We start from the raw sequence: 25,338 nt of genomic DNA on the forward strand, positions 1-25,338 counted from the left end.
TGTGCCTTCGCTAGAGGGCAATGCCGTGCCAGAAATGTTTGTCAGTGGTCACTTCTACAGTTTTTGCACGAGATTATATATACACCTTTTAAAACACCACAGTGATAGCACTTAAAAGCCATATCTCCATATATATGGGCCTCTAAAAATAAATGGAATGGGGAGCCTTTCTGCTATGCTATACAAGTACTTTCTGATAATTTCTTGAAGTCACAAGTTTAATTCTTAAAAATATCTTTAACCAGAATAAGTTGGCAAACTACCTTCAGTTACAGTGCTGGTTGTGTACCAAACTGATCAGAAACAACTTACCTGTTCTCTTTGATCTCTAACAAAGAGACATTATCCTGTTTGGGCCACAAGTTCATCATTAGACCATATCTTATTAGCTGAACATAGCAGATGTAGAAAATGAAACGTAATCAACTTATAGTTAAACTGTAATGCCTGATGGTTTCAGGCTTTTTGCAGTAGGTGTTCAAAGTTACCTTTTACTCGTTTCACTCCTTTTCTAAAGGCGTTTGCTATATTCATTTCAATGTGTTTTTTTCTGTGCTCCTCATGACTGATCTGCGTGGTTATGGCTGATCTGATTGATTATTAGATATTCTCACCTTAATACACCCTTTTCAGTGGAACTCTTTGGTAGCTTGTGCAATTTAAAAACGTTAAACTAGTGGTTACGGTTCCCACTGGAAAACCTTTCTGGATCTTTTTAATACTCAAGGGTTTATCCCTGCCTTAGTTGCTTGCTGCAGCTTCTGTAAAATGTGATTTTAGAGCTTGTCTCAACTTCGCTTGTTTCCTGTCTTCTGCTTGTGAGTGACTATTAACATACTGGACAACTAATAAGAAAGACTGTTCCCTTATCTAGCCATGGGCTATGTGAGTTTGGTGTTGCAAGATGCCGAGTCTGCATGCCGAGACCAAAGGATCAGAACAGCAACTCTTCCTTCTAAATATTAACTGTGGAATGACACAAGAATAGCTGGATCTGCTGCAGACAGGATGGGAAGGAAAGGGACACAGGCGATGTGAAGGTTAAGCAAACTGGAAGCAATGCTTATGTAGTCTCTGTTGAGGTATTTTAGTGCTCTGTGTGGAGAACTGTATATTTAGGTTCAATGGCATGCTGGGAGAACAGCGAGAGTATGCTTCTCACTGATCTTCAATGCCTGCTGATACTGCATAAATAGTATTGAACTAATTGTTGCTTTCATGTGAGTTACAGGCTCCTGCTTTAATAGTGACAGATTTTTTGCAGATACCTGTCTCGGGCCTAGCTACTGCTTTTGTGAATAATGAATAAGGAAGAAGCATTAAGAGCTTTGTTTAGACTGTTCTTTTTGTAGGATAGGTAAGCTGGGTTTTCTTTTGCTTTGCTTAAGTTATTCTGTTTGTTTTTTTTCTCTTCTGCTTTAGAGTAGAAGGCCACCTACTTCAAGAAATCTATGAAGTATAAATATGAACTTCATCCACCCAGAGATATTATCTGTATTGCCAGTGGGCAGACTCAAACCAGAATGAGACAGCTGCTCATGGATTATGCCTCTAACTTGCACTTACTAGGTAGTGAGCTCTTATGGTTTGACTTTCCAGCACTTAAGCTAACTGATAGCGGGTGATCTCTTATATTGATCACTTGTGAGGATTCAAGAAAGGGGAATCTTCTCTAAAATAAGTTGTTTTAACCATAAATTTAGATTTTTCTTTTTCCTCCTTTAAAATGGGATTTCAGTGAAGCTGATGAAGCATTCAGTAACAGCAGAGATAGCAGCCTTAGACTTTAAAGACATAACCTTGCAGCATGTTTTATCAGATACCAGCCTGAATAGTTAGTGTTTAGTACTAGATTCAGTTCATTTTGAAGAACCTACATGGAAAAAAACAACCGTGTGTGCTATAATTGCCTGTTACATTTGCATGACTGTTTTTATTTAGTGTATAAATAAAAACAGTGCCTCTTATCTGACTTAACACTTCTAGGCAAAGGTTGTCTGAAAATGAGCCCTGGCAACTGTTGTTTCAGTGGTGTAAATACGTCAAGACTTAATTACTTGTTCTATCAAAATTCATGTATGTGTATTAACTACTTTAAAGGCTCTTCTGATCTGTTTTTACTCATATTCTAAACTTTGAACCAACAATTTGTTTCAGGACTGAGCCCTCTCTTGGCTTTAGTGTACGGCTTTGGTTTTCCTGTGCTACTTTGATATATTGCTTGCTTGTTGAGTTGCAGATGCCCAGAATAGTAGCCTAGTGAATAATTTAACACTTGCACTAACCCAGGGGATTAAAACTTTGTTCAGGGCAGCCTTGAACTTCTACATCAGCCTGAAGAGAAATGCAGCCCTGAAACTGAGCTAATACAGCTTCTGTTCAGACTGTGACACATCACATGAGATGACTCGTTTTTCTGTCCTTTATTCTATATATTGATGTCTTGAAGGACGAGTGTGGCTTTTTCCCCCACTGATGATGGTAGGCTTACTTGTGTAATTATCTCACTATTAGCATCTTTTGTATTCAAGGAAGGAACTTAGGCTGCCTTTATCACTAGAGCAAGCTTGATGTTCAAGTATGTAATTCACATCTGCAAAAACAGCAAAACAATGCATCACTTTGAGCTGCAGTTTGCTTTGTAGAAACTTTTAGAAGATATAGAATACTTCATGTAAAAAAGATGTAGAAAATTTTAGAAGATATAGAACTGAATTTAATTCCTTAACTATTTCTGTTGAGTAAATACTTGATACCTCTTAGTTGATGGTAGCTGTTTGAAGAACAGGTGGAAGCCTTTGCTTAATGGTGAAATCTAATTACAGAATCACAGAATCACAGAATGTTAGGGATTGGAAGGGACCTCAAAAGATCATCTAGTCCAATCCCCCTGCCGGGGCAGGATTGCCTAGACCATGTCACACAGGAACGCATCCAGGCGGGTTTTGAATGTCTCCAGAGAAGGAGACTCCACAACCTCTCTGGGCAGCCTGTTCCAGTGTTCAGTTACCCTCACCGTAAAGAAGTTTTTCCTCATATTTAAGTGGAACCTCCTGTGTTCCAGCTTGCACCCATTGCCCCTTGTCCTGTCAAGGGATGTCACTGAGAAGAGCCTGGCTCCATCCTCATGACACTTGCCCTTTACATATTTATAAACATGAATGAGGTCACCCCTCAGTCTCCTCTTCTCCAAGCTAAAGAGACCCAGCTCCTTCAGCCTCTCCTCATAAGGGAGATGTTCCCCTCCCTTAATCATCTTCGTGGCTCTGCACTGGACTCTCTCTAGCAGTTCCCCGTCCTTCTTGAACTGAGGGGCCCAGAACTGGACACAATACTCCAGATGCGGCCTCACCAGGGCAGAGTAGAGGGGGAGGAGAACCTCTCTCGACCTGCTGACCACACCCCTTCTAATACAGCCCAGGATGCCATTGGCCTTCTTGGCCACAAGGGCACACTGCTGGCTCATGGTCATCCTGCTGTCCACTAGGACCCCCAGGTCCCTTTCCCCTCCGCTGGTCTCCAACAGCTCTGCCCCCAACTTGTACTGGTACATGGGGTTGTTCTTGCCCAGATGCAGGACTCTACACTTGCCCTTGTTATATTTCATTAAGTTTCTCCCCGCCCAACTCTCCAGCCTGTCCAGGTCCCTCTGAATGGCTGCGCAGCCTTCTGGTGTGTCAGCCACTCCTCCCAGTTTTGTGTCATCAGCGAACTTGCTGACAGTGCACTCTATTCCCTCATCCAAGTCATTAATGAATATACTGAATAGAACTGGTCCCAGTACCGACCCTTGCGGAACTCCACTAGACACAGGCCTCCAACTGGACTCCGTCCCGCTGACCACCACTCTCTGGCTTCTTTCCTTCAGCCAGTTCACAATCCACCTCACTATCCGATCATCCAGACCACACTTCCTCAGTTTAGCTGCGAGGATGCTGTGGGAGACCGTGTCAAACGCTTTACTGAAATCGAGATAGACCACATCCACAGCTTTACCATCATCTATCCACCGGGTAACATCCTCATAAAAGGCTATCAAGTTGGTTAAGCATGACTTCCCCTTGGTGAAGCCGTGCTGAGTGCCCCTAATGATCCCCCTATCCTTGATGTGCCTAGAGACAGCACCAAGAACAAGTTGCTCCATCACCTTTCCGGGGATGGAGGTGAGGCTGACCGGTCTATGGTTCCCCGGGTCCTCCTTCTTGCCCTTTTTGAAGACTGGAGTGACATTCGCTTTCCTCCAGTCCTCAGGCACCTCTCCTGTTGCCCGCGACTTAGCAAAGATGATGGAGAGTGGCCTACCTAATTGCTTCTAAGCTTAGGTTTGTAAAATTGTGTAGGCTTGTGTAGGCCTGTTGTCATAGCAGTCTCATTATATGTGTTTCTACGTACTGAATGTCTTTTGGCTGTGACTGGAAATCTTCTGGGTTCCACAGAAGGACCTAGGTTAGATTGCAGCCTGCATTCTAGTTATGAAATTGGATGTTGTTTATACTTTCATCTAAATTCTGGAGTTATGCTACTAGCAGCCAGACCTGAGTGAGCTCTTTAGGGTTAGTAGTAACTAATACTACTTAGTCTTCATAAATGGTCTGGATTATGGGGTTGAGTATGTAGTCATCAAGTTTGATAATGTTGTAAAACTGGGAGAAGTAGATGCAACAGAATGAAGAGCCCCACCATAGAGACATTGACAGGTAGGAAGATGAGGCCAACAAGAATGACATCAGGTTTAGCAGTTGTTGAGTCCTTCTCTTGGAATGGATTAATTCCAAGCAACAGTTCATGCTGGGGTCTGACCAGATGGGGGATGTCTTTGCTGAAAAGGACCTGGAAGTCCTAGCAGACTGAGCAAGCTGAGCAAGAGCTAGTGATGTGCCCTGCAGCAGAAAGTCAAACAGTATCCTGGGCTGCATCAGCAAGAGTATAGCCAGTAGATCAAGGGATGTGATAATTCCACTGTACTTGGCACTTCCAAAGCCACACCTGGGAATACTATGTCTGGTTTTGGTCTCCCAGTTTAAGAAACAGGAAAACTGTAGAGACTCGAGTGGAGGCTTCTGAAAGTGATTAGAGTTGGAGAACACAACCCATAAAGAAAGGTTGAAGGAATTCTTTCTTCAGCTTAGAGAAGAGAAGGATTGGGGGAGACTGCCTTTTAGCTCCTGTAGATAGCAAAGCAGCTTGATCCTGTCAAAGGAGATACTCTAAAGGGCGAACTGAGCCGTGTGTATGGACAGAGTTTTGAAGTCCAGCCAAGGTTAAATTATTTTCCTTACCTAAAATACCTCATCTTGTAGGTAGGCCTTTCTGTGGTCGTATAGCTGAACTGTGACACAGCTATGTTTCATAGCTGAAAGCATGAAATTTCTTTGCCTTTACTAGCCTGTGATAAGACATGTCTCATTTGTATAGCTTTTACAGCAAAAAAACTCTAACATAGGGACTGAAATTGCCAGTTACCCTTTGTGGCTAAAGAAAATGGAGTTTAACTTTATTTTGAACAGTCTGTAAACAGTGCTGCAAATACTTTTTTTTTTAAGCTGTATTTTTGGGTGACAAATGAGGCTATGTCAGCTGTGAAATCATGAAATGCTGAGCAGATAGCTAACAGCCTACATTATTCTCTAGGAGCCTAGGGTAAAACCAATTCAAATACTTCATAGCTACACTAAAAAAAAATAGTAGAATCATAGAATGGTTTGGGATGGAAGGGACCTTAAAGATTATCTAGTTCCAACCCCACCTGCCATGGGCAGGGACACCTTTCACTAGACCAGGTTGATCAAAGCCCCATTCTACCTGGCCTTAAACACTGCCAGGGAGGGGGCATCCACAACTTCTCTGGGCAACCTGTTCCAGTGTCTCACCACCCTCACAGTAAAGAATTTCTTCCTAAGATCTAATCTAAATCTACCTCTTTCAGTTTAAAATCACGTAGTGCAAGTTGTGCAAGATCTAGCTGAATGTGTTCTTTGCTAATAGGTACTTCAAGAAATATTTGAAGGAAAATAATTTTCTACTACCCTTACTTAAATGCTTTAAAGTTATTTAACAGGCACCACCGTTTCCTTGTGTTTGAAGCCTGTTGAGAAGCACATATGCTATCTGCTTGTCGAACTTAACTGACACTATTCTAACAATTTACTGGTAATTGTCACTCTGAACATAGGAAACCTAATTCTATAATACATGAACAAGGTTATCAGACTGCTAAACTTATATTTCATGCTTTCATAGCCTAATACTTGAAGGAATGCGTCTAGAAATCATGTAATATCGCTTGCAGAGTATAACTGCAGTTTGTGGGCTCAGTGTCAGATATTTATATTAAAATGGTTATTAATTTAAATAGTTAATGTGTTTTTGAGCTACAATAATAGTAAATAAGACCACTTTGTTAAAAGGGCTTAGAAATGTGTGTTAGTGGCAGGGTATATGGCCTGTTGAAAAATACATCCAAAAAATGGACAATGTCTTGCTTTGAGTACAATGCATGAGGCATTAGTATGTCTAAGTAGGTTTTCCTGCAGGTCTGATCAAATCTTGTGTACAGAAAGCTCATGTGATCTGACAGCATGTATGATGACATTTATAACACACTAGCATTTGTGTTAAATCTGTTCTCAGTATGAAATGTAAAGCTATGCTTGAAGGAGGGAGTGGTATTCCTGTGAAAATCTATAAAACTGCTCATTTCTGAAGTTAGTGAATGTTCAGATATCAAGCACTCTAGTAAAACTGCATGTGTTACTTGTGATTAAAGAGAAAAACCTTCCTGCTGAGCTCTTCACCAAGAACATCCTGTCACCAACAGCCTTCCACCCACAGTAAAACCAAATAAAATGCCTATGGCTAACATCTCTAAACTGCTTGGAGAAACTTCTGACTTTTGTCTAGATCTATAAGACTCATAGGGTAGCAGGGAGGAAGTAGTGGCATTTTCTTCCTGTTTCCCTTGCCTTAAATACCTGTTTCTTCTTATGTTAGTGGAAAGCTTACAGACTTTGCATTGGAAGAATCTGGACATAGTGTTGATGTAAAAGCTGGCAAATACTTGGAGTGGTATAAGATTTATAACTAGGAGTAAATGCCAACAAAATTTATGAATGTGCCAGGGTATCTAAGCAATTTTTGAATGTAACTGAGTTTAGGTGTTCACCTAGCTTCTGCTGTGTCTTTTTACTGAAGATTTTTTTTTATTAAATCTTGTACTTTTAAAATGAAATTATGTAGAAAGGTGAAGACTCCTGGCTACAAAGAAATTGTGTGTACTTTGCTTCTAAAACTATTTAAATTCAGTTTCTTGAAATTCCTATATTACATAGTGTTTTGATTATGATCTAAAGTGGGAAAGTTCAGGTTTTGGGAAGCTAAATGATTTAACAAAAAACCCCAAGGGCTAGCTTGATAAATCTTCAGTGGGCTATGCTTATAGGAAGTCTTAACATATGCTGTTGTCTCAGTGATTGAGACATTTAAGTACTGTTGGAACAATGAGGGACACTGGAATCTGAATAGCATGTTTATGTTTTGATCAAAAAATGAAAAGAATTGATTGCCTTAGTAAAAGTTGGGGGGGGGGCGGCGAGAACCAGCAGTGATACCTTAAGGCTGTGATATGTTGTAGCTGTATCAGATGAAAATGTATGCCAGAAAATTTGAGTATGTATGTTTCCGTTTTATTTTAGGCTTATGGTATGTCAGCTTTGCCCCTAAACTTGATTAAGGGAACTACCAGTGCAGCTTATGAACGTTTAGAGAACACTGAAGATATTGAAGAAGTGGAGCAACGTTTATTAAGGATTAAATCAAAGGTATGGTCTTCACTGTTCTTACTTTTTTAATGAATTTTTTCTTGCTTGGTTACTAGTTTGTGGTCATGCTGTAGAGATTTTCTGTTCCAGAAAGCATAGCAAGTCAGAAGTGACTAACTTGCAGTTGAGTTATTTGTAAACAAATGTGGTCACTTTTGTGTAGAAATCAAGTTTTCTTTATCAGTCCAGCAGCAGTAGTTATTTCTGTCTAGCTGATAAGCTAAACTCAAACTTCTCTAGTCCTGCTTGGATGTATGGAAGAGGTACTTTGTAGAAGATAAGAATATTAACGTCACTTAGTCTGCTACCAGATACATCATCCAATTTGTTGATGCTCACTCATTGTAGTTATCAACACTGGATACTTGCCACATGAAGCTGTCACGAGTTAGATTCATCAAACTATTAATCATCTTTATGAATAACAGGCTTAGATATTCTTATGTCTCAGTTAATGTACCTTGCTGTTATAAATCATTTCTTTATGGAAGGTGTACACATGGAAATCTGTTCTGAGTCCTAAACATCCATAGGATGTTAGCACCACTTATAAACCCATGATGGCTTTGCAGCTTACTGAAATGCCGTGCCTAATGTAAGTAGGACACTTTTAACAACCAAAGAGTGCAAGCTGAAGGAGGATAAGATTTCTTCTTTCTTTTATTACAAAATGCTAATCTTTCACCCTTTTCCCAACCTGTTTCAGACAGTGGTTTGACCAGTGTTTTCACAGCCCTGAATGGGGGGAAGGGGCATTAAGATGCATCACTTTCATCCTGGCAGTCCATTTGTGCTGTTGTGGTCTCTGTGGCAGTAGACCTCAGCGGTGTTGAAAACTCCTCCCTTGATACTTGGCTACCTCTACGCAGTGTGGGCACCTTCAGTGTTCTAGAAATCTTGTTGCATAATGAAACCTAAAAAGTAGTCTCCTCTAGTTTAAAATGTGAAGTTTTGGTTTTGTACAGAGTGCTACAACAACAAAGGCATCTGTATTACTGAAATCAATATGAGAAAAATGAGAAATCCCTGGAAAATGGAGTATTACTTGTTATAGAAGACTATGTCGCATTATGAGAGTTTGCAAGCAACTGATCTTGTTTGATCTAGCTAACAAATAGGATCAAAAAGCAGAAAGTCTTTAAGTTATGCCTATATTTTAACTTGACCATTAGTATAAACTGATTTTCCTTGGTTTATGGATTCTGCCTCAGTGTGTAATTCAAATCTTAGTTCTTCAGTTACGTTTGCAGGAAGTCACGAAGAGAGTGAGTGTTACTGAGGGTAATGTACAGTGAAAACTAGACGTATGAAAGCATGCTATTTTATCTAATGAAATGACTCAGTATGTAGTATGGTCTTCTGCTATTAGTATGCCTGGTGGCTTTATTTCATTAGTCTTAAGTAGTCAAAGCTTGGACATGCAGCTTGGGAGCTTGGACTGTTTCCAAAAAGTCTTTTTCAAGTCACTGAGGTACTATACAGGGTATGGAGATTATGTGTTCCTGTTAAAAGTACATTATTATTTCCAATTTGTTACGTGTACCTAGAATGTGGTTGTGGTCTTAGTCTTGTAACCTTTTTGAGAAATTTATCTAAAAGAGACTTGCTTTAACTTCACTGTGTGTGAAGTGTTTCACTGTTTGCAGGAAGGCTCTTTTAAAATAAGAGGAAAAAAATTAATAGGGAATTTAAAAATTAAAAATCTCTAGTGGGAAATATACTAAAACTACAAGAATTCTTTTTTATCTAAGGATCAGTTTGCTATACAGTATTAGTATAACTGAGATTTAAGGATGTGCTACTCAATTTACAACAGAGTGCAATGGTGCCTGCTCAGTATTTACAGGCTCAGAATTAAAGTATGTACTTGATTGTTTGATTATGTTTATCTGGTACACTCAACTAATTCGTGGGGTAATGGTGCCTCTTGTTTGGATTTCTGTAAGGTTAATATTTGGAGCAGCAAGTCATCTTGCTCTTGCAAGTACAAGAAACATAGCTGAGTATCTGTAGTGGAATGCTGGAAAGAAAATACAGATGCCAAGCTTAATATATTGGCTTAGTCATGGAATTTGATTGGAAGGGACCTCTGAAAGTCATCAGGTTCAACCCTCTACACAAAGCAAGGACCCCTTTCAGGTTAGACCAGGTTATTCAGATCACATCTGGGCATTTTAAGTGTTTCTAGCCATGGAGACTGCCCACTCTGTTAATTTTTTTGACCATCCTCATTGTAAAGAGTGTTTTCTACCAACTAATAGGAATTCCCCTTGTTGCAGCTTGTGACTTTGTGCTTCATCTTCTTGCTATGCATAGAAATGGTGTGAATTATATATTATAAAGTCTTTAGAGTCACTATAACTCCTTAAACTAAATGTCAAGTCTATTTTCTTGATTCAATGTCCCTTGATCTCCTACACTATTTTTTGGTAACCAGTGCAGAGATGGTCGGCCTCTGTCATCAAGGGATAGACGGACTGTACAACAACTAGAAGAGAGACTAAGGACACTTCGAAGAAGAGAGAGGCATCTGGAATCTATTGAGAAAAGCTGGTGGATGAAGTTCTGTGAAGCTATCCGACCTCTAAAGGTAAAAGAGACTTAAATTGGAATAACTTCCAGCTTTCTTCTTCCCATATAAATCATAGGTCAAGCTTATCAATTACAATATCATTAATTACTTAGATTATCACTTATGGTCAGGATGGTATTCCAGTGTCTCTTTGTTCTTGTGGTTGGAATGCTTTTTATTCTCAGTAACTGTGACAGTCACTGGGAATTGTTGACTTAAGAATTGCAGACTAAAGGGGAGTTGCAGGTGGATGACTTTTACTGACAGATTTTTCACTTAGAATAGGATTGTTACAAAACTTGTTTACTTTGACTTTGACTTTTCCTTGAGCTGTCTTGTGGAGGTGATAATATCCATCATTTAATTAATAACATCTTAACTCTTGCAGGACTGTTTTGCTGGTTTGGAGTTGTCTTTGCATATATATAACTTGTCAATCATTCAGTTAGTGGCTTTCATGCAAAGAGGGAAATCTTTTAATATCCATATGTAATACTTCTGATCAATGTAGAAGTGCAGAAAATATCTTGGAGCTTTTCTTTTTTCTTTTACAACACTTCTATCTTTAGCACAACTTGTATATTATTGTTCAAGAAAGTGGTTATTTTTCAAACTTCAAGAGAAATTCCATTTGTTGAGGGAAGTACTTGATAGGGAGAATGTTATTTCTGCTTTGTGTTTGGGATGGTCAGGTTTATGCGAGTTGCAGACTCTTACTGGGCCTGATGGAACAGAATAAAGTGTTCAGGAATAACACTTAGCCTTGGAGGTCTTTTACAGTGTTAACTTAGTGTTGACATTAAGACTTCTATAATCATATCATCTTTGTATAGTGTCCTCCTATATTCTTGCTTTAATCACTTTGTTACCACTAAATATCTATTAGCATGTGATTTGTTAAACAAAACCAAACGTTTTTTCTCTGAAGAGTAAGCTTGCTTTGACATGGAGTAAATTAAATTTTGAGACCACTCATTTTACTCAAAGCTAAATCAGACTCAAAGATGAAGCTGGTAATTTTTTGATTTAGTCAAAAGCAAAACACCTGGAAGATCACAAGGAAATGAGTAATGGTCAGCATGGGACTGTCAAGTAATGTCAAACTAGTCTGATTTATTTCTACAAAATGTAACCTTTCCTGTAGATAACAAATCTACTGCTTCTCCTTTCTTTATTATGGTTTCTCACACTTTCATCTGATAATATCAGCAGCAAGAGAAATGTGGTATACTCTAGGAATAGGTATAAAAACTGTTTAGGGAAAACCCCAGAGCACATAGTTATGTTTGTTCAATATCTGGACAAGACTATAGGTTGTGAAACATAGAACTCTACTCAACAATGGTAAGTCTGGATTATTGCATCTGTTTTTCATGGAGTACTTCAAAACAGTTGTGAACCAACTGAAGAGAGATGCCTAAGGTGAGTAATGTAAGAAAATTAAGTGCTCCATTTTGAAGATTGAGACCTGTGTGAACAGAGCACACTCATGTGGCTTAGCTTAAGCAGGGACTTAAAGGCATTGACATCAGTCCAAGTACATGGAAGGTACTACAAAGAGAGCAGTGTTCTCTTGATAAATAGAGAATAGTACACTTGAACTCTAGCAAGGGAACGATAAACTGTTCTCCTGTCTAATCTTAAGGATAATGAGGACTTTGTATAGATGTGTCAATATTCCTCTGTTTTTTTAATGGGCTTCTGATTTTTTTTTTTTTTCTTTCCCTCTACTCCTCTGGAGAGAGCTGAAAGAGGGGAAACTGTAGGCAACTGCTTGGATAACAGCCATGCTGGCTGAGTGTTAGTGCAGACTGTAGGTGCTGTCAGGAGTCTGTTCAGTTGCCTCAAAGAGGTGGTGTGGCTAAACTGACAGGCTTTCTTCCTGCATTCATAGCTGTATCCTCTACATCAGTGAGGCTGGCAGCATGACAAGCAAGAGGTGTGAATATTTCATAAAATTACATAGTGATAACTTAATACTAAGTGTTTTGCTTCTTCTAACAATAATTTTTAACCCATGTTTGCCAGGTTACCTGAAACTTCCTGAAAAGTAGGTCATGTCATGCAATAGTGTGGTGTGTTGACTTGGCTGGCTGCCACATGCCCACCTAGCTGTTCTCTTACTTCCCATAAATGGGACGAGGAAGGAAATAAGATATGAAAATGTGTGGGTCGAGATAGACAGGGCAATCACTTACCAATTACTGTCATGAACAAAACAGAGTTGAGGAAAATTGCCAATTAAAATTGATTTGACTGGGAAAAAACAAAGTCCATTTAAAACACCTTCCTGCCTGCCCCCTCCCAGTCTTTCCCAGGCTCAACTTCACTCCTTTAGTCCTGACTCTGAAGTGGCACAGTGGGGATGGAGAATAGGGAGTTGCCATCAGTCTATAACACCTCTTTGCTGCTGCTGCTTCCTCCTTGCACTTTTGTCCCTGTTCTAGCACAGGTCTACTCCATGGGCTGTAGTTCCTGACAGAAGAACCTGCTTCAGCATGTGGGATCTCTATAGGCTGCAGCTTCCTTTGGAAAACATCCAGTTGTGCTGGTGTGGGGTCCTCCAAGGGTTGAGTGTGGTTATCTGCTCCAGCATGGTCCTCTTAATGGGCTAGGGGGGGATGTCTGCTCCATTGCCTGGAGCAGCACCTGCTCTTTCTCTGACATTAACATCTGCAGGGCTGTTTCTCACTTTTTCCTCTCGCTCCTCTCTACTGTCTGGTATTTTCCTATTTCTTAGATATGTTTTCCCAGAGGGGCCACTAGCTTGGCTGCTGGGCTCAGCTTTGGCCAGCAGTGAATCAATTGGAGCCAACTGGAAAGGGCTGTGTCCAGCACCGGGCAGCCTCTGGCCTCTTCTCAGAGAGGACACCTCTACAGACCCCTTGCTACCAAAACCTTGCCATGTAAACCCAATACAAATAGTAAGTGTCTCCCATAAAGAATCTAGCTTTGCTTCTTGGTCAGTATAACTGTTCAATAATGTGCTACCTACCAGTTTTCTTTAGTCTGTTAATGGATACCAACCCTGAGAGGATAACTGCTCCTTCGGATTTTTGTGTTGCTTCAGTGTTGGTTGAAAGTCATGAATAGCTGTCCTAAGCAGGTTCACAGTTTCTTGTTTTGTTGGTACAGGAGTACCACTATAGGAAACAATTGGGCAGGTGAGTATTCTTTTGGCTTTTTGGAGGGGTAAATATTAACAATTTTTGGAAGTTAATTTTGAGGCTTTTTAAAGAAGTGCCACCTAAGTTTGTGGATCATGTGGTCATTTCTGCTTAGAATAAATTAAGCCCTAAATTCCTTGACTGTCTTCGTAACGGTTTGAAATTATCCATAGACAATACAACTTAGCTTGGCTGAGATCTGGGAGCAGCGATAGGAGACAAAGAGCTCTCTGAATAACTCAAAACAAGGATGATACAAGGGTCAGGGGAATGTTCAGGAAGTTGAAGAGAAGGTAGGAGGGGAAAATGATGTAGGCAGGACATGAATAATATCAGAAAAGACTTATCAGCTTGTGACTTGATTATGTGTAGTAGCAGTGGAAAAATACACTTATCAATTGAATATTTCTAAATTATTTGGCCTGACTTATTAAACTGAAATGCAATTTAGCTTTCCACTATGACCTAGAAGTAGCATGCTTCTTTTTTTTTTACTATTGAGAAATGCCTCTATTGACATTTTTGTCTTGGGTTTTGCTTAGCCATGTCTTTTAATCCCATATATTCAAATATAAAACAAAGCTTTAAGTAAACCAGTTCCTATTGTCTTCTGCTTTAACTGCTTCCTTACTTGCCTGTCTAGAGGCTTTCTATTAAGATGCCAAAGGAACTCATTTCAGGCAGCAGCATAAGTTGTATTAGTAGGTATTATTTCAACCCATTGTTTTTGTAATGTCTACAGTCTTCCATAAAAACATGGTTCACTTTTTTGTGGCACTTACTTCTATGCGTACTAGCTTCTACAACAGATTGTAGATTAGAAGACCCAAGCAGACACTGAGGAGATCAAACTCATGTAAGTGCAAGGAGCAGCTCTGAAACCTGTTCTGTAGCAAATGATTGTGTGTAAGTGGGTATGGAGTCTGAGTTTTGTAGCTGAGGTATATGAGGAAGTGGCCTGACAATGGAACAGTTCAAACTGATTGTAGTGGAGGACATAATGTAGCTTGAGGTATGGTTGCATTGAGGTCCTGCTTTCAAAAGGACTAGGGAGTAGGAAATAAGATTGTCTTGAAAGTTGGACTGCTTTTAATGTAGATCAAGGGTTGGGTTTTTTTTTTGTAATGACCTTACTAAATTCCTCTGTGTGGTGTTTGGCTGAAACCCAGGCTTTTTGTTTTCACATGTTCTAATACTAAAAGCTTTTCAGCATCACTTGATAAATAGTCCTGCTATGAGAGCAAGAGGTTTTGATTAAGTGCTGTCCTTTGCTCTGAAGTTGAACATGTACTCATGTTCTCAGGGGCTTGGATTCCTTCTCACTTACGCTGTGACACAAAGCAAAACTATTTTGTAAATTTCCATGGCTAAGTGTGTCTAGAATCTCTGAAGATACTCTAGGTGGTTTAAAGCTAGTAAACAACAGTACAGTAGTGTCACAGTAAGGTTGTGGATGACAGATTTGTCCTTTGCTATAGGTGACAAGTAAAAGGCAACAGTGAGTGTATAGCTCCTGCTGCAATGTTTTTCTAGCCTATCTTAGGCTTGATGTGGGGGGGTGGGAAAGGAAATACCTGTTCTTTCCTTTACCCAGATACCAAATGATACACAACTCTTAAATTAACATGCTGTTAATTTAAGTCAGGTTGATACCACTTGATAAGGCTCAGCTGGGCTGTGTAAGTTGCAACCTCAACTGCTAGGTGTTGGTATTTTCTTAATTGTTGGCCAAGTACTGGTTAATAGACTAGAAATGAGGTGTCAATTGGTCTGTAATCAGTTGAGATATGAGGAAAATTTAGGTAAGAACACAAGCATACCTTCTGTGAAAGGCCTAAGTCAACTGATGCTCTGAAATTGTGTAAACGTAGGCCGATGTTAATTGTAAATCATTTATGGTTCAGTAGTCTTAATAGCACTGTGGAAATACAGGAAGAACTAAGGAAGAATGAAGGTCTTAATATTACCCTTTTCAGTCTCATGTGTAATGGTACTGGAGTTGAGGTTAAAATGGGAGAAAGAGTGCTTTTTCAACTACTTATCTACTTCTAAGAGTGTTATGCATATCTTCAGAAGACATATTACAGAGGAGGTATGGATACCTGTCTACTGGCCATAGTTGGTAAAAGGTAATGAAGTAATGCAAGCTTCAGACTCTTGGTCTTAATTGTTTTTAAACATCTATTTTCTACAGCTAATACCTAATGGGAGTTTGCTGTGGAGAAGTAAAATCTTAGTACACTTAAATATGTGGAAATGCACAAGTTAATACTTACCTTGATATTAGTATCTAAATCTCTACCTAATAAGGCCTATATAATTTGAGTTGTCTTAAACCATGTTCTAATATTGTGTTTGAGTTTGTAGACAGAAGCTTATCTTCAGGATTTAATGAACAATAATAACATTCTGTTACCGGAAAATAGTAACCAAGAAAACTCTCCAAACCAAATGATAGTTTAGAAAGCCGACATTGGTTTATTGCAGTGCTAGGTGCACGGGGGATCTCTCCTCCTAGCATGCACACCGAAGAACAAAAGCTCGCTCCTTATGTACATAATTCCAAGAAAAAGCCCACCCATTTTAAAAAAAACTTATACATAACACGTTATATAATGCATTACATAATGTCTTTACGCATGCGTACTAAATTGGGGAAGGGGTCTTGGGTGGTTTCTGGGGGTCGCTGGTGGTCGCAATCCCCATTTAATCGTGCTTGTGCGCAAGCGTGGTGGAGGCCTTCTTGTTTACAAGTACATGTGTTCTCAAGAAGAAGATATCGTTTTGGACTTATCTCTCCTCTGACACAAGAGTTTATGAATCAGGTTAATTTAGACATCACAAAGTTGTTCTTCACAGTTTTGTTTTGTCTTTTGGCCTTATATAATTAGCAGAGACCTTTGTTTTTCTAAGACTAAGCATAAACAGCGTGAATCATTGTTTACTAGAACCTTGTTATCAATCCCATAAACAGACTCTATCTACAAAACATGTAGTTTGCTTCAGAACCTATTGTTATTTTCTATTATTCTAGCTAAAAGGAAACTTATTGACAGGAAAGCTTGTTCTGTGTAAAGGTAACACAGAGCAGGCTTTTTAGAGCCTACTCTGAGGCCTACTCTTGCTAAACCGTTGCTAAATTGAACTGTCTGGTATCAATTGTAACTCTGCATATTTTTAAAAAGCAGCTGTAATAAAGTTCTTAACCTTTTCAAGATGGCTCTGTGCCAAGTTTTAAGGTTAATAAATTAATTTAAGAGTAGCTATGAAACTTCCTCATTTATGTGGAAGGCCATGCATTGTGTTCCTACATATAGAATTTGGAAATAAGTCTGTTTAGGTTGGCTCAGGTCTAGCAATCTGAAAACATTATTGTTTTGGGAAGTTCAGCATGCTTATCTGAGTGTATTCTGTGACTACAGTTTCTAGGAAAATATAGTGAACCTGTTGGAGCTGTAACTTAATGGGTTTGCTGTCTGGGCTCACTTTTGTGCACCATTCCCTAACCCCCAAAGAAAAGACTGTGAGGCAGAAAACCTGCCAAAGAAGTGGAGAATGTTCTCTAAGCTGTCCTCAACAAGAAACCTCCTATTGTTTTTCCTGGGCTACAAGCTAGTTCAAGAAATCAAAGTCCCTGGCTTGAGTGTTGTATTTGGTAGGCATAATAAAAACACTTTCCTGTGTTTTAATTAAGATCTTAAGGAACAAGCTTATTTCTCTGAATCTACTTGATTCAGACCATTCGTAGAAGAACTGGAAGAAATGAAGCCAGCTTTGAAAGAAGGTGGCTTCTTCCTCTAAAGATAAAAATGAGTAGAAAATGGGGAAAACAGAATGTACAGGTATCAAAATATTACTTTCAGTTCTCTAAACTTATTGCTAAATTGCCTGAATTCTTCCTGTTTAAAATGAACTCAAACTTTTCATACTTTGACTGTAGTCAAGGACTGAATCTTCTGTTTTGTTAAGCTGTTTGCTTATTTTAATCTGGCCCTTCAAACCTGAAAAATCTGAAAGCACAAACGCAGCTGAACTGCTGATATGGTTGGTCTACAAAATCTTCATTTACTCCTGGCAAACTTAGTTTAGTTTTTCATACGCCACCTTGGCTTAGCCAAGAAATTCTGTTCTTATTTTATATGTCAGGCAGTTCCATATTAGTGTGCAAAAGCTTCCAAAAAAAGCCTGCTATTGCTGATTTTAAAAACAATAGCGGTATCTAAGTATAGTGTTCCTGTCAAGGTTTAAAGCTGGGCTGGCTGTTAAACGGATGGCAGATGCTCTCTATTAATCCTTTCCTTCCCCCAGAAGGGGAAGGAAAAAAGGGAGAGAGACGTACGGGTTGGAACGTTAAAACAATTTTAATAAACAATAACAATAAAAGAGTATAAAATAATGGAGATAATTAAATATATACAAACATATACAAAACCAAGATCGAGCTCCACAAATGACTGTCATGTCACCACTGGCACTGCAAGGCAGGCTCTGGGAAGTCCCAGACTGGACTCGGGGCAGATGGAAACTGGATTCGGGAGTGCAAGGATTGGGATTGAAGGTGGGAGAAAAATGGACAGAGTCCTCTTCGGATGCTGGCCATGGAAGAAGAGAGGGCAACCCTCATGATCCCTCAACTTTAAACCGAGAATGATGTGTATGAGATGGAATACTTTGGTCAGTTTTGGGTCACCTGTCCCGCCTGCTTCTCCCCGCAAGTGTGACTCTTATGGCCTTTCACTTGTGGACCATAAAGAATTTAGCAGTGGCCTTGTTTTCCATAGGAATAAGTATAAGCAAGAACCTTTTTGCATACCATTCACACCGTTACCTTAGTAATAACTATAAACTTCAAGCGTTATCAGTCCTAGAAGTAGACACTGTCTGAAAAACATGTAGTTGGCTTCAGAAAGTGCAGTTACTTAGAAGAAACTTAATTGAAAGGAAAAATAGCTGAAAGGAAAATTGGTTCTGTTCTAGTCCAAACCAGGACAGGTCCTTAAAAATTTTTACCTGTGTTTGCCTATGCTTATGACTTGCTGACTAAATAGCCACAGCTGTTACACTTTCTTTTGGTTTCAAATTCTTGAATAGGGTATGCACTCCAAAGGAAGTTTGTGGGGCAGTGGCTTCCCCTAGTGCAGCTAAAGGGGTATAGAAGCTCTTCTAGAACCTTCTTCAGAAGAGAGGCCTTTATCTGGTGGTTGTGATATGGTCATAGTAGTCTCATCTTATTTTATTCACTTGTGGATAGATAGTGTTTTAGAATAATAGTATTTAAGTAGTACTTTTTTAGATTTTCTTAAAACTCAAGTATCTTTCCTACTACCTTAGTGTTTATAAGCAATTTTTTGTCCATTCTCAAGTTTTCACATCACTTCAAAGTTAAATTTGTGACTTAAAACCTTTGAGTCAAAATACTTTGAAAGTTGATGCTTTCTGTAACTTGAACCTTGAAAATTGCTTTGAAATACTCAATACTGATGAGTAACTGAGAGGATTTGCAGGCAGAAGTAAGAAAAAAAAAAAAAGGTGGATCTGGAATTTGGGCTTGGTTTCTTGAATTTTACATCACTCCCTCCAAGTGTTTGGTTATTGAGTGTTTCTGATAGTGCTACAGAAGGGAGCTCTCACTCAGGAAGGGTGAGATGTTCCTTGTAAGCTGTGCACAGATTGCCTCCTGTTGGAAAGTGAGCACACAGCTGTGGTGGCCAAGGGAAACAAACTAATATCCCTTAATTAAACTGAAATGCATATATATAGTTTGAGTTTTCCATTTAATATAGCAAGTACAGGTTATGCATTCTGCTAAACCGTGTGTTCATTTAATATAACATCTCATCTTTGTTCTTAATGACACTTTTGACTTACAGGTAGACTTCTGTGTTGCACTATAGCATGTGGTGTACTTTAACGCTTGATTCTGACCTTAGTGTATCCACCAGGCAAACAGGTGTTTCTCATCTCAGATGATCAACATTTTAAATGCTTAACATAAACACTGTTTAACAGAATAAACATTTTCTTAGCACTTCTATCAAGTATTTACCAAAAAGTTAGTTTCAAGTGTGTTTGAGCTCTGAGGTGGTCTGAGAACATTAGTCCTTTATTGAAACTTAGGTAAGTCTTCACTTCTTGTATCAACTGCAAGCACTTTCAGTTAAATTGTAATAAATCTTTACTTCTAGATTGTGTGGGGAGTGTTCTTCATCATCGTGGCACTGCTCTTCACCGTCTCTCTGTTCTTGTCAAAGTACGTACATTTCAGCATTTTTCTTTCCACTTAAACTACATAGTTTCTGCTCTAACATCAAAATCGGGTGGTTTGCTTCAAGAGTTAGCCCGCTTATTTTCTATGCTACATTTCTGTAACTAGAGCGGCAATTCTCATTGTAATAGTATATGTTGAAACTGAAAAAAAGTGCTTAGACAGATTCAAAAAAAGGACAAGGTTCAGCTTGATTAACTGTATGCTGCTGAAAACGATTCTGATTCAACAGAGTAATTAAGCATATACATTAAGGAAGTTTAATTCAGACTACAGAAGTATTCTGATTGCTTGAGTGAATCTTAACACATGTAGGTATTTCTTGGGCTGGGTAACAGGTGCTTAAATTCTTGTAGTAAATGACATGGATAATACATTATAATGTGTATTACATTGTAATTGTTTCATGGTGTTGAAAGCAATACAGCCAGCTGCAAATCTGGTGGATTTCAATGAAGATTGACACTAACCAGAGGTCATTGGCATTTTTAATTTTCCAACTGGGCAAATAAGCTCTATGACCCAAACTAGGGAAAAGCTAAAATGCCAAGGAGATGCAGAAATCAATATACCTTTTCATAGGACAAGTGCAATGAGTGTGGTAAAACAAAGCATGTGTCTATATAGATATGAAAAAGCTGTCAGTCTCTGGGCTTAGTTCAGCTTTTTTTTATGAGCTGCGCTTTTAAGTTAAGCTGAAGACAAAGCTCTGGGAGAACCGTAGTACTTACCCGATTTTTCTTAATTACTGCAGTCTGGACAAAGCTCTGCATTCGGCTGGCTTCGACTCGGGATTTATAATTTTAGGAACTAATCTGACCAATCCATTGAATATGCTGTTACCTGTTCTTCAAACAGTAAGTAAAAAAAAATTGATGGTATACAGATGTAAGGATGCTCCTCTCTGTTTTCTGGTAAGCTGTCAAAAGGCAAACTACACTTCTCCCCAAGTAATTCATTAAAACAAAGGTCTAGATGTGTGTTCTGTAAAAGCAAGGCAACTTCCTTATTTATTACACTCTGTAGTTATCTGTGTTATAGTAATGCATTAGTCTTTGAAACCCTACATAAGAACAAACATCTGTTAACTTCAGTAGGGTTGGAAGGTAACAAGGCCACATATGAATTTGCCAATCAGTTACAGGCAAGCTAAGAAAAAGAAAAACCTTAGTGTAACCTCGTGTTTTACTCTCCCCTAGTTGAGGTCTTTCCATATTCTTGGTATAATGGGTTGGCAACAATGCATTGCTCCCCCATGGTTTCTAAAACTATTGAATGCCTAAGCTTGCAGTTTACTGAGAAAAGTAGTGTTCAGCAGCAGTATTATCTCAAGCTGTTATTAATGTAAATATAAAAATCGAGTTTTGTACGCAAATAGGTTCAGAAATATTCACAAATAGTGTCTATACAGTCCAAAAATGATTGTTACTACTGTGGACTTTCTTTTAAATGTGCTCTCAGAATGGAATCAAGTATTTCTTAGCCTAAAAATGTATAACACTTCAAAAGTAAAGCAAGCTTTAAATTAAGAAAAATGCTCAGTTGCTTTCCCAAACTAATTGTACAAGCTCTATTAGCAGCAAGCTATATTAGCTGTATTTGTATATCAGCTATGTGAAAGCTTTAAATGGAAGGACTCTTACTACCTCAAATGCTATAGATAGAAACTACTTATTTAGCTTTAAGTGTGGGAAGAGCTTGTTTTCTAATTTGAACATTGTCTTGTCTTTTTAACTGCTTGTGTTCTTGTTTTAGGTTTTTCCACTTGATTATATTCTTATTACAACTATTGTTATGTACTTTATCTTCACTTCAATGGCAGGGATTCGAAATATGGGTATATGGTTCTTCTGGATAAGGGTAAATATGACTTAAACATTTTACTGAGTACTGTAAACTAAACTCTTAAATATGTGATATTGAATAATAAATATTCATTATTTATGTACTGCTTCATAAATACTGGATGTTGCAAATATCTGTATGTCTAATGAGTGTTAGAAGCCTACTGTACAATTTTCAATGATTTTGAAAGGTATTCCGTTTTGCTAAGTTATCAGACCAAAACTGGTGTTCTAGTGTGATAAGCAATATAGTCAGCTGACTCTTTCACATGTTTAATCAGTGACACTTTGGCTTCTGACTTTTCCAGGTTAAAGCCATATGATTCTGACATACTAGAAGTATTAGTGAATTTTATGGTCAAAATCTGAAATATGCATGCAGTCAGTAGTGCTTGACTTGCTTTTTACATGGCAAGCAAGTTTATCTAGCTTGATAAGAGATAAAACAGTACAGTGATGATATGGCATATCTAAATATGATGCAAATTATATATTACTGTATTTGAAAAAGCAGCTTTGTATCCAACAGTACGCCATTTATGTGTGTGATGTGTGGTTAAATATTTCCCTGCTTTGTACCTTCTTTCTCTTTAATACTGTCACCCTTTCATGTGGTGACACCCCAAAACAGTGAACAGTTACCCTGAGTCCTTCTAGTGAGTTGGGAGATTGGCTGTTGGTTTTGGTCTTCCATCATTTACCCCTCAGCTGCCAGCTTCTTTACCCTAATATGGTACTCAGGTTGAGCCTTTGTAGATACCACTATTCTGTAATCCCCAGGGTAATAGCAAGGGATTGTTGTTCCCTGCAGTGTAGAGGAAAAGATGCCACTGTGTGGTGTGAAAGTCTTCTCAGAGCCTGGGAATATTCTCTCATAACTCCCTCCTCTGTTTCTAGATCTGATTAGAGGTGTGGTGATAGATGACACCTCACCCTGACTGAAGGACACAGTATTCATTGATAAACCAAGGCACAGTTTATCAGTGATAGGCAACACCATTTAAATCTTGCTACTAACTGCTGGTTTATGAATGTTCTGGGTAATTAATACAAACAATAATTAATATGGTTGAATAGCTGTGCTTTGAAATTCAGGTAAATACACCTGAAAATCTGCTTTGACTGATGGGAATTAAGTTGCCAGAGGATAATTTTAGCAGCCTTCCACTTCTGTCAGGAGAATTAAAGCTGTTACTTGAATTAAAGAGGATTTGAAATGTCTTAAGAAAAAAAAAAAGATTTTTCATTATGTTTGTTTTCTGTTTTTTAGCTTTATAAAATCAGGCGAGGAAAAACTCGACCTCAAGCACTCTTGTTTCTCTGTATGATACTTCTGTTGATAGTTCTTCATACAAGTTACATGATCTACAGTCTTGCCCCTCAATATGTAATGTATGGAAGCCAAAAATACCTGGTACAGGTGAGATGTAATCCTTTTTTTTTTTTTTAAAGAAAAAGGGATCTTGCCTTCTCTATCAAAAATGTACTGTTTACAGCAACTTTTAAAGCCAAACCCATTCTCAGTTTTGAAGACTCTATTGTAGCTAGGTTATTTTAACTACTAGTAGGTCTCTTGATAATACACAAGCCAGAAACTGGTTGTACTATACATAACACAGCTTAATTCCTAGATAATCTTCAGACAGTGCAAAACTTTGCATATTGCTTTACTACTTCTGGTAAGACAGCTGCTAGCTTCCACTAGATTTTGTTCTGGTATGCTTAGGTTGCTGAGTGACTGCAATGAGGATTAGTTTTAGTGTGTAAGGCTGTCTATAGACTGAAAGCAGTGTTATTGTTTGGCAGTTGATAGTTTTTTTAATGCATATATTTGTGAGAAATGACAAAGATAACTTGGTACAGTAGAGGAGGATAATCAGAACGAAGCTGAGCATGTGCTCATTAATCACATTTCAGACACTTTGGACTGTCCAGCCTCATGAAGCTCACTGCAGTTCTTGTTCTATAAAATCTACAGAATTAAGTAGTTAACATTAGTCTCTTGAGGGGTTTTATGAAGAATTGTTTACCAAGATCTGGTATCCTAGAGGGGCAGGCTTTGTTAAATCTGATCTTGCAAATGTAGATAGCTTACTGGGTCATGAAGTGGTTACGCGTGTTCAGGCACAATGAAGCCCAGATCTCTTGGTGTGCTGTTTGGGGTTTAAGTATAAGTTTCACAAAGACAAAAACTTGAGCCAGAATGGTTGGGAGAAGGGATTTAAATGAGACTGAAGTAACTGGGTGCTGCTTTGAGCATTTTGCAGAATCACAGAATGGTTAGGGTTGGAAGAGACCTTTGGAGATTATCTAGTCCAACCCCCTGCCAAAGCAGGTTCCCCTAGAGCATGTTGCACAGGGTCATGTCCAGGTGGATTTTGAATATTTGCAGAGAAGGAGACTCCACAATGTCCCTGGGTAGCCTGTTCCAGTGCTCTGTTACCCTCAAAGTAAAGAAGTTTTTCCTCATATTCAGGTGGAACTTTCCATGTTTCAGTTTGTGCCTGTTGCCCCTCATCCTGTCACTGGGTACCACTGAGAAGAGTCTGACCCCATCCCCTTGACACCTGCCCTAAGGTATTCGTAAGCATGATAAGATTCCCCTCTCAGTCTTCTCTTCAGATCCAGCTCCCTCAGCCTCTCCCCGTAAGAGAGATGCTCCAGTCCTCTGATCATCTTTGTAGCCCTCTGCTGGACTCTCTGTAGTAGTTCCTTATCTTTCTTCAACTGGGGGGCCCAGAACTGCACACAGTACCCCAGATGTGGCCTCACCAGGGCAGTGTACAGGGGGAGGATAACTTCCCTCGCCCTGCTGGCCACACTCTTCCTAATGCACCCCAGGATACCATTGGCCTTCTTGGCCACAAGGGCCCATTGCTGGCTCATGGTGAACTTGTTGTCCACCGGAACTCCCAGGTCTTCCTCTGCAGAGCTGCTGTCCAGCAGGTCAACCCCCAGCCTGTACTGGTGTGTGGGGTTATTCCTACCTAGGTGCAGGACCCTACACTTGCCGTTGTTGAACTTCATTAGGTTCTTCTCTGCCCAACTCTCTAGCCTGTTCAGATCTCTCTGAATGGCAGCACAGCCTTCTGGTGTATCGGCCACTCCTCCGAGTTTTGTGTCATCAGCAAACTTGCTGAGTGTACACTCAGTCCCTTCATCCAGATTATTGATGAACAAGTTAAACAGGACTGGAGCTGGTACTGACCCCTGGGGAACGCCACTACAGGCCTCCAACTATACTCACCACTGCTGATCACAACTGTCTGAGCACTGCCATTCAGCCAGTTCACAGAATCACAGAATCAACCAGGTTGGAAGAGACCTCAGGGATCATCGAGTCCAACCGTTGCCCTGACACCACCCTGTCGACTAGACCATGGCACTAAGTGTCATGTCCAGTCTTTTCTTAAACACATCCAGAGATGGTGACTCCACCACCTCCCTGGGCAGCCCATTCCAATGTCTAATAACCCTTTCTGAAAAGAAATTCTTCCTAATGTCCAACCTGAACCTCCCTTGGCGAAGCTTGAGGCTGTGTCCTCTTGTCCTATCGCTAGTTGCCCGGGAGAAGAGGCCAACTCCCACTTCACTACAACCTCCCTTCAGGTAGTTGTAGACTGCAATAAGGTCACCTCTGAGCCTCCTCTTCTCCAGTCTAAACAACCCCAGC

The 25,338-nt window shown here is 39.3% G+C and overlaps 1 protein-coding gene across 2 annotated transcripts in view; it reads left to right on the forward strand.

The window, feature by feature from the left end:
* LMBRD1 (LMBR1 domain containing 1) overlaps positions 1-25,338 on the forward strand; it is a 93,071-nt gene that overhangs the window by 46,626 nt on the left and 21,107 nt on the right. For both annotated transcript variants that reach the window (XM_068404542.1, XM_068404552.1), the window contains exons 8-13: positions 7,692-7,817; positions 10,255-10,407; positions 19,742-19,806; positions 20,576-20,678; positions 21,577-21,681; positions 22,936-23,085. In XM_068404542.1, coding sequence (XP_068260643.1) covers positions 7,692-7,817; positions 10,255-10,407; positions 19,742-19,806; positions 20,576-20,678; positions 21,577-21,681; positions 22,936-23,085 — 702 coding nt within the window. The remainder of the gene's footprint in view (positions 1-7,691; positions 7,818-10,254; positions 10,408-19,741; positions 19,807-20,575; positions 20,679-21,576; positions 21,682-22,935; positions 23,086-25,338) is intronic.

Source organism: Nyctibius grandis, chromosome 1 (assembly GCF_013368605.1).
Source record: "Nyctibius grandis isolate bNycGra1 chromosome 1, bNycGra1.pri, whole genome shotgun sequence".
NCBI classification, from domain to species: Eukaryota; Metazoa; Chordata; class Aves; order Nyctibiiformes; family Nyctibiidae; genus Nyctibius; species Nyctibius grandis.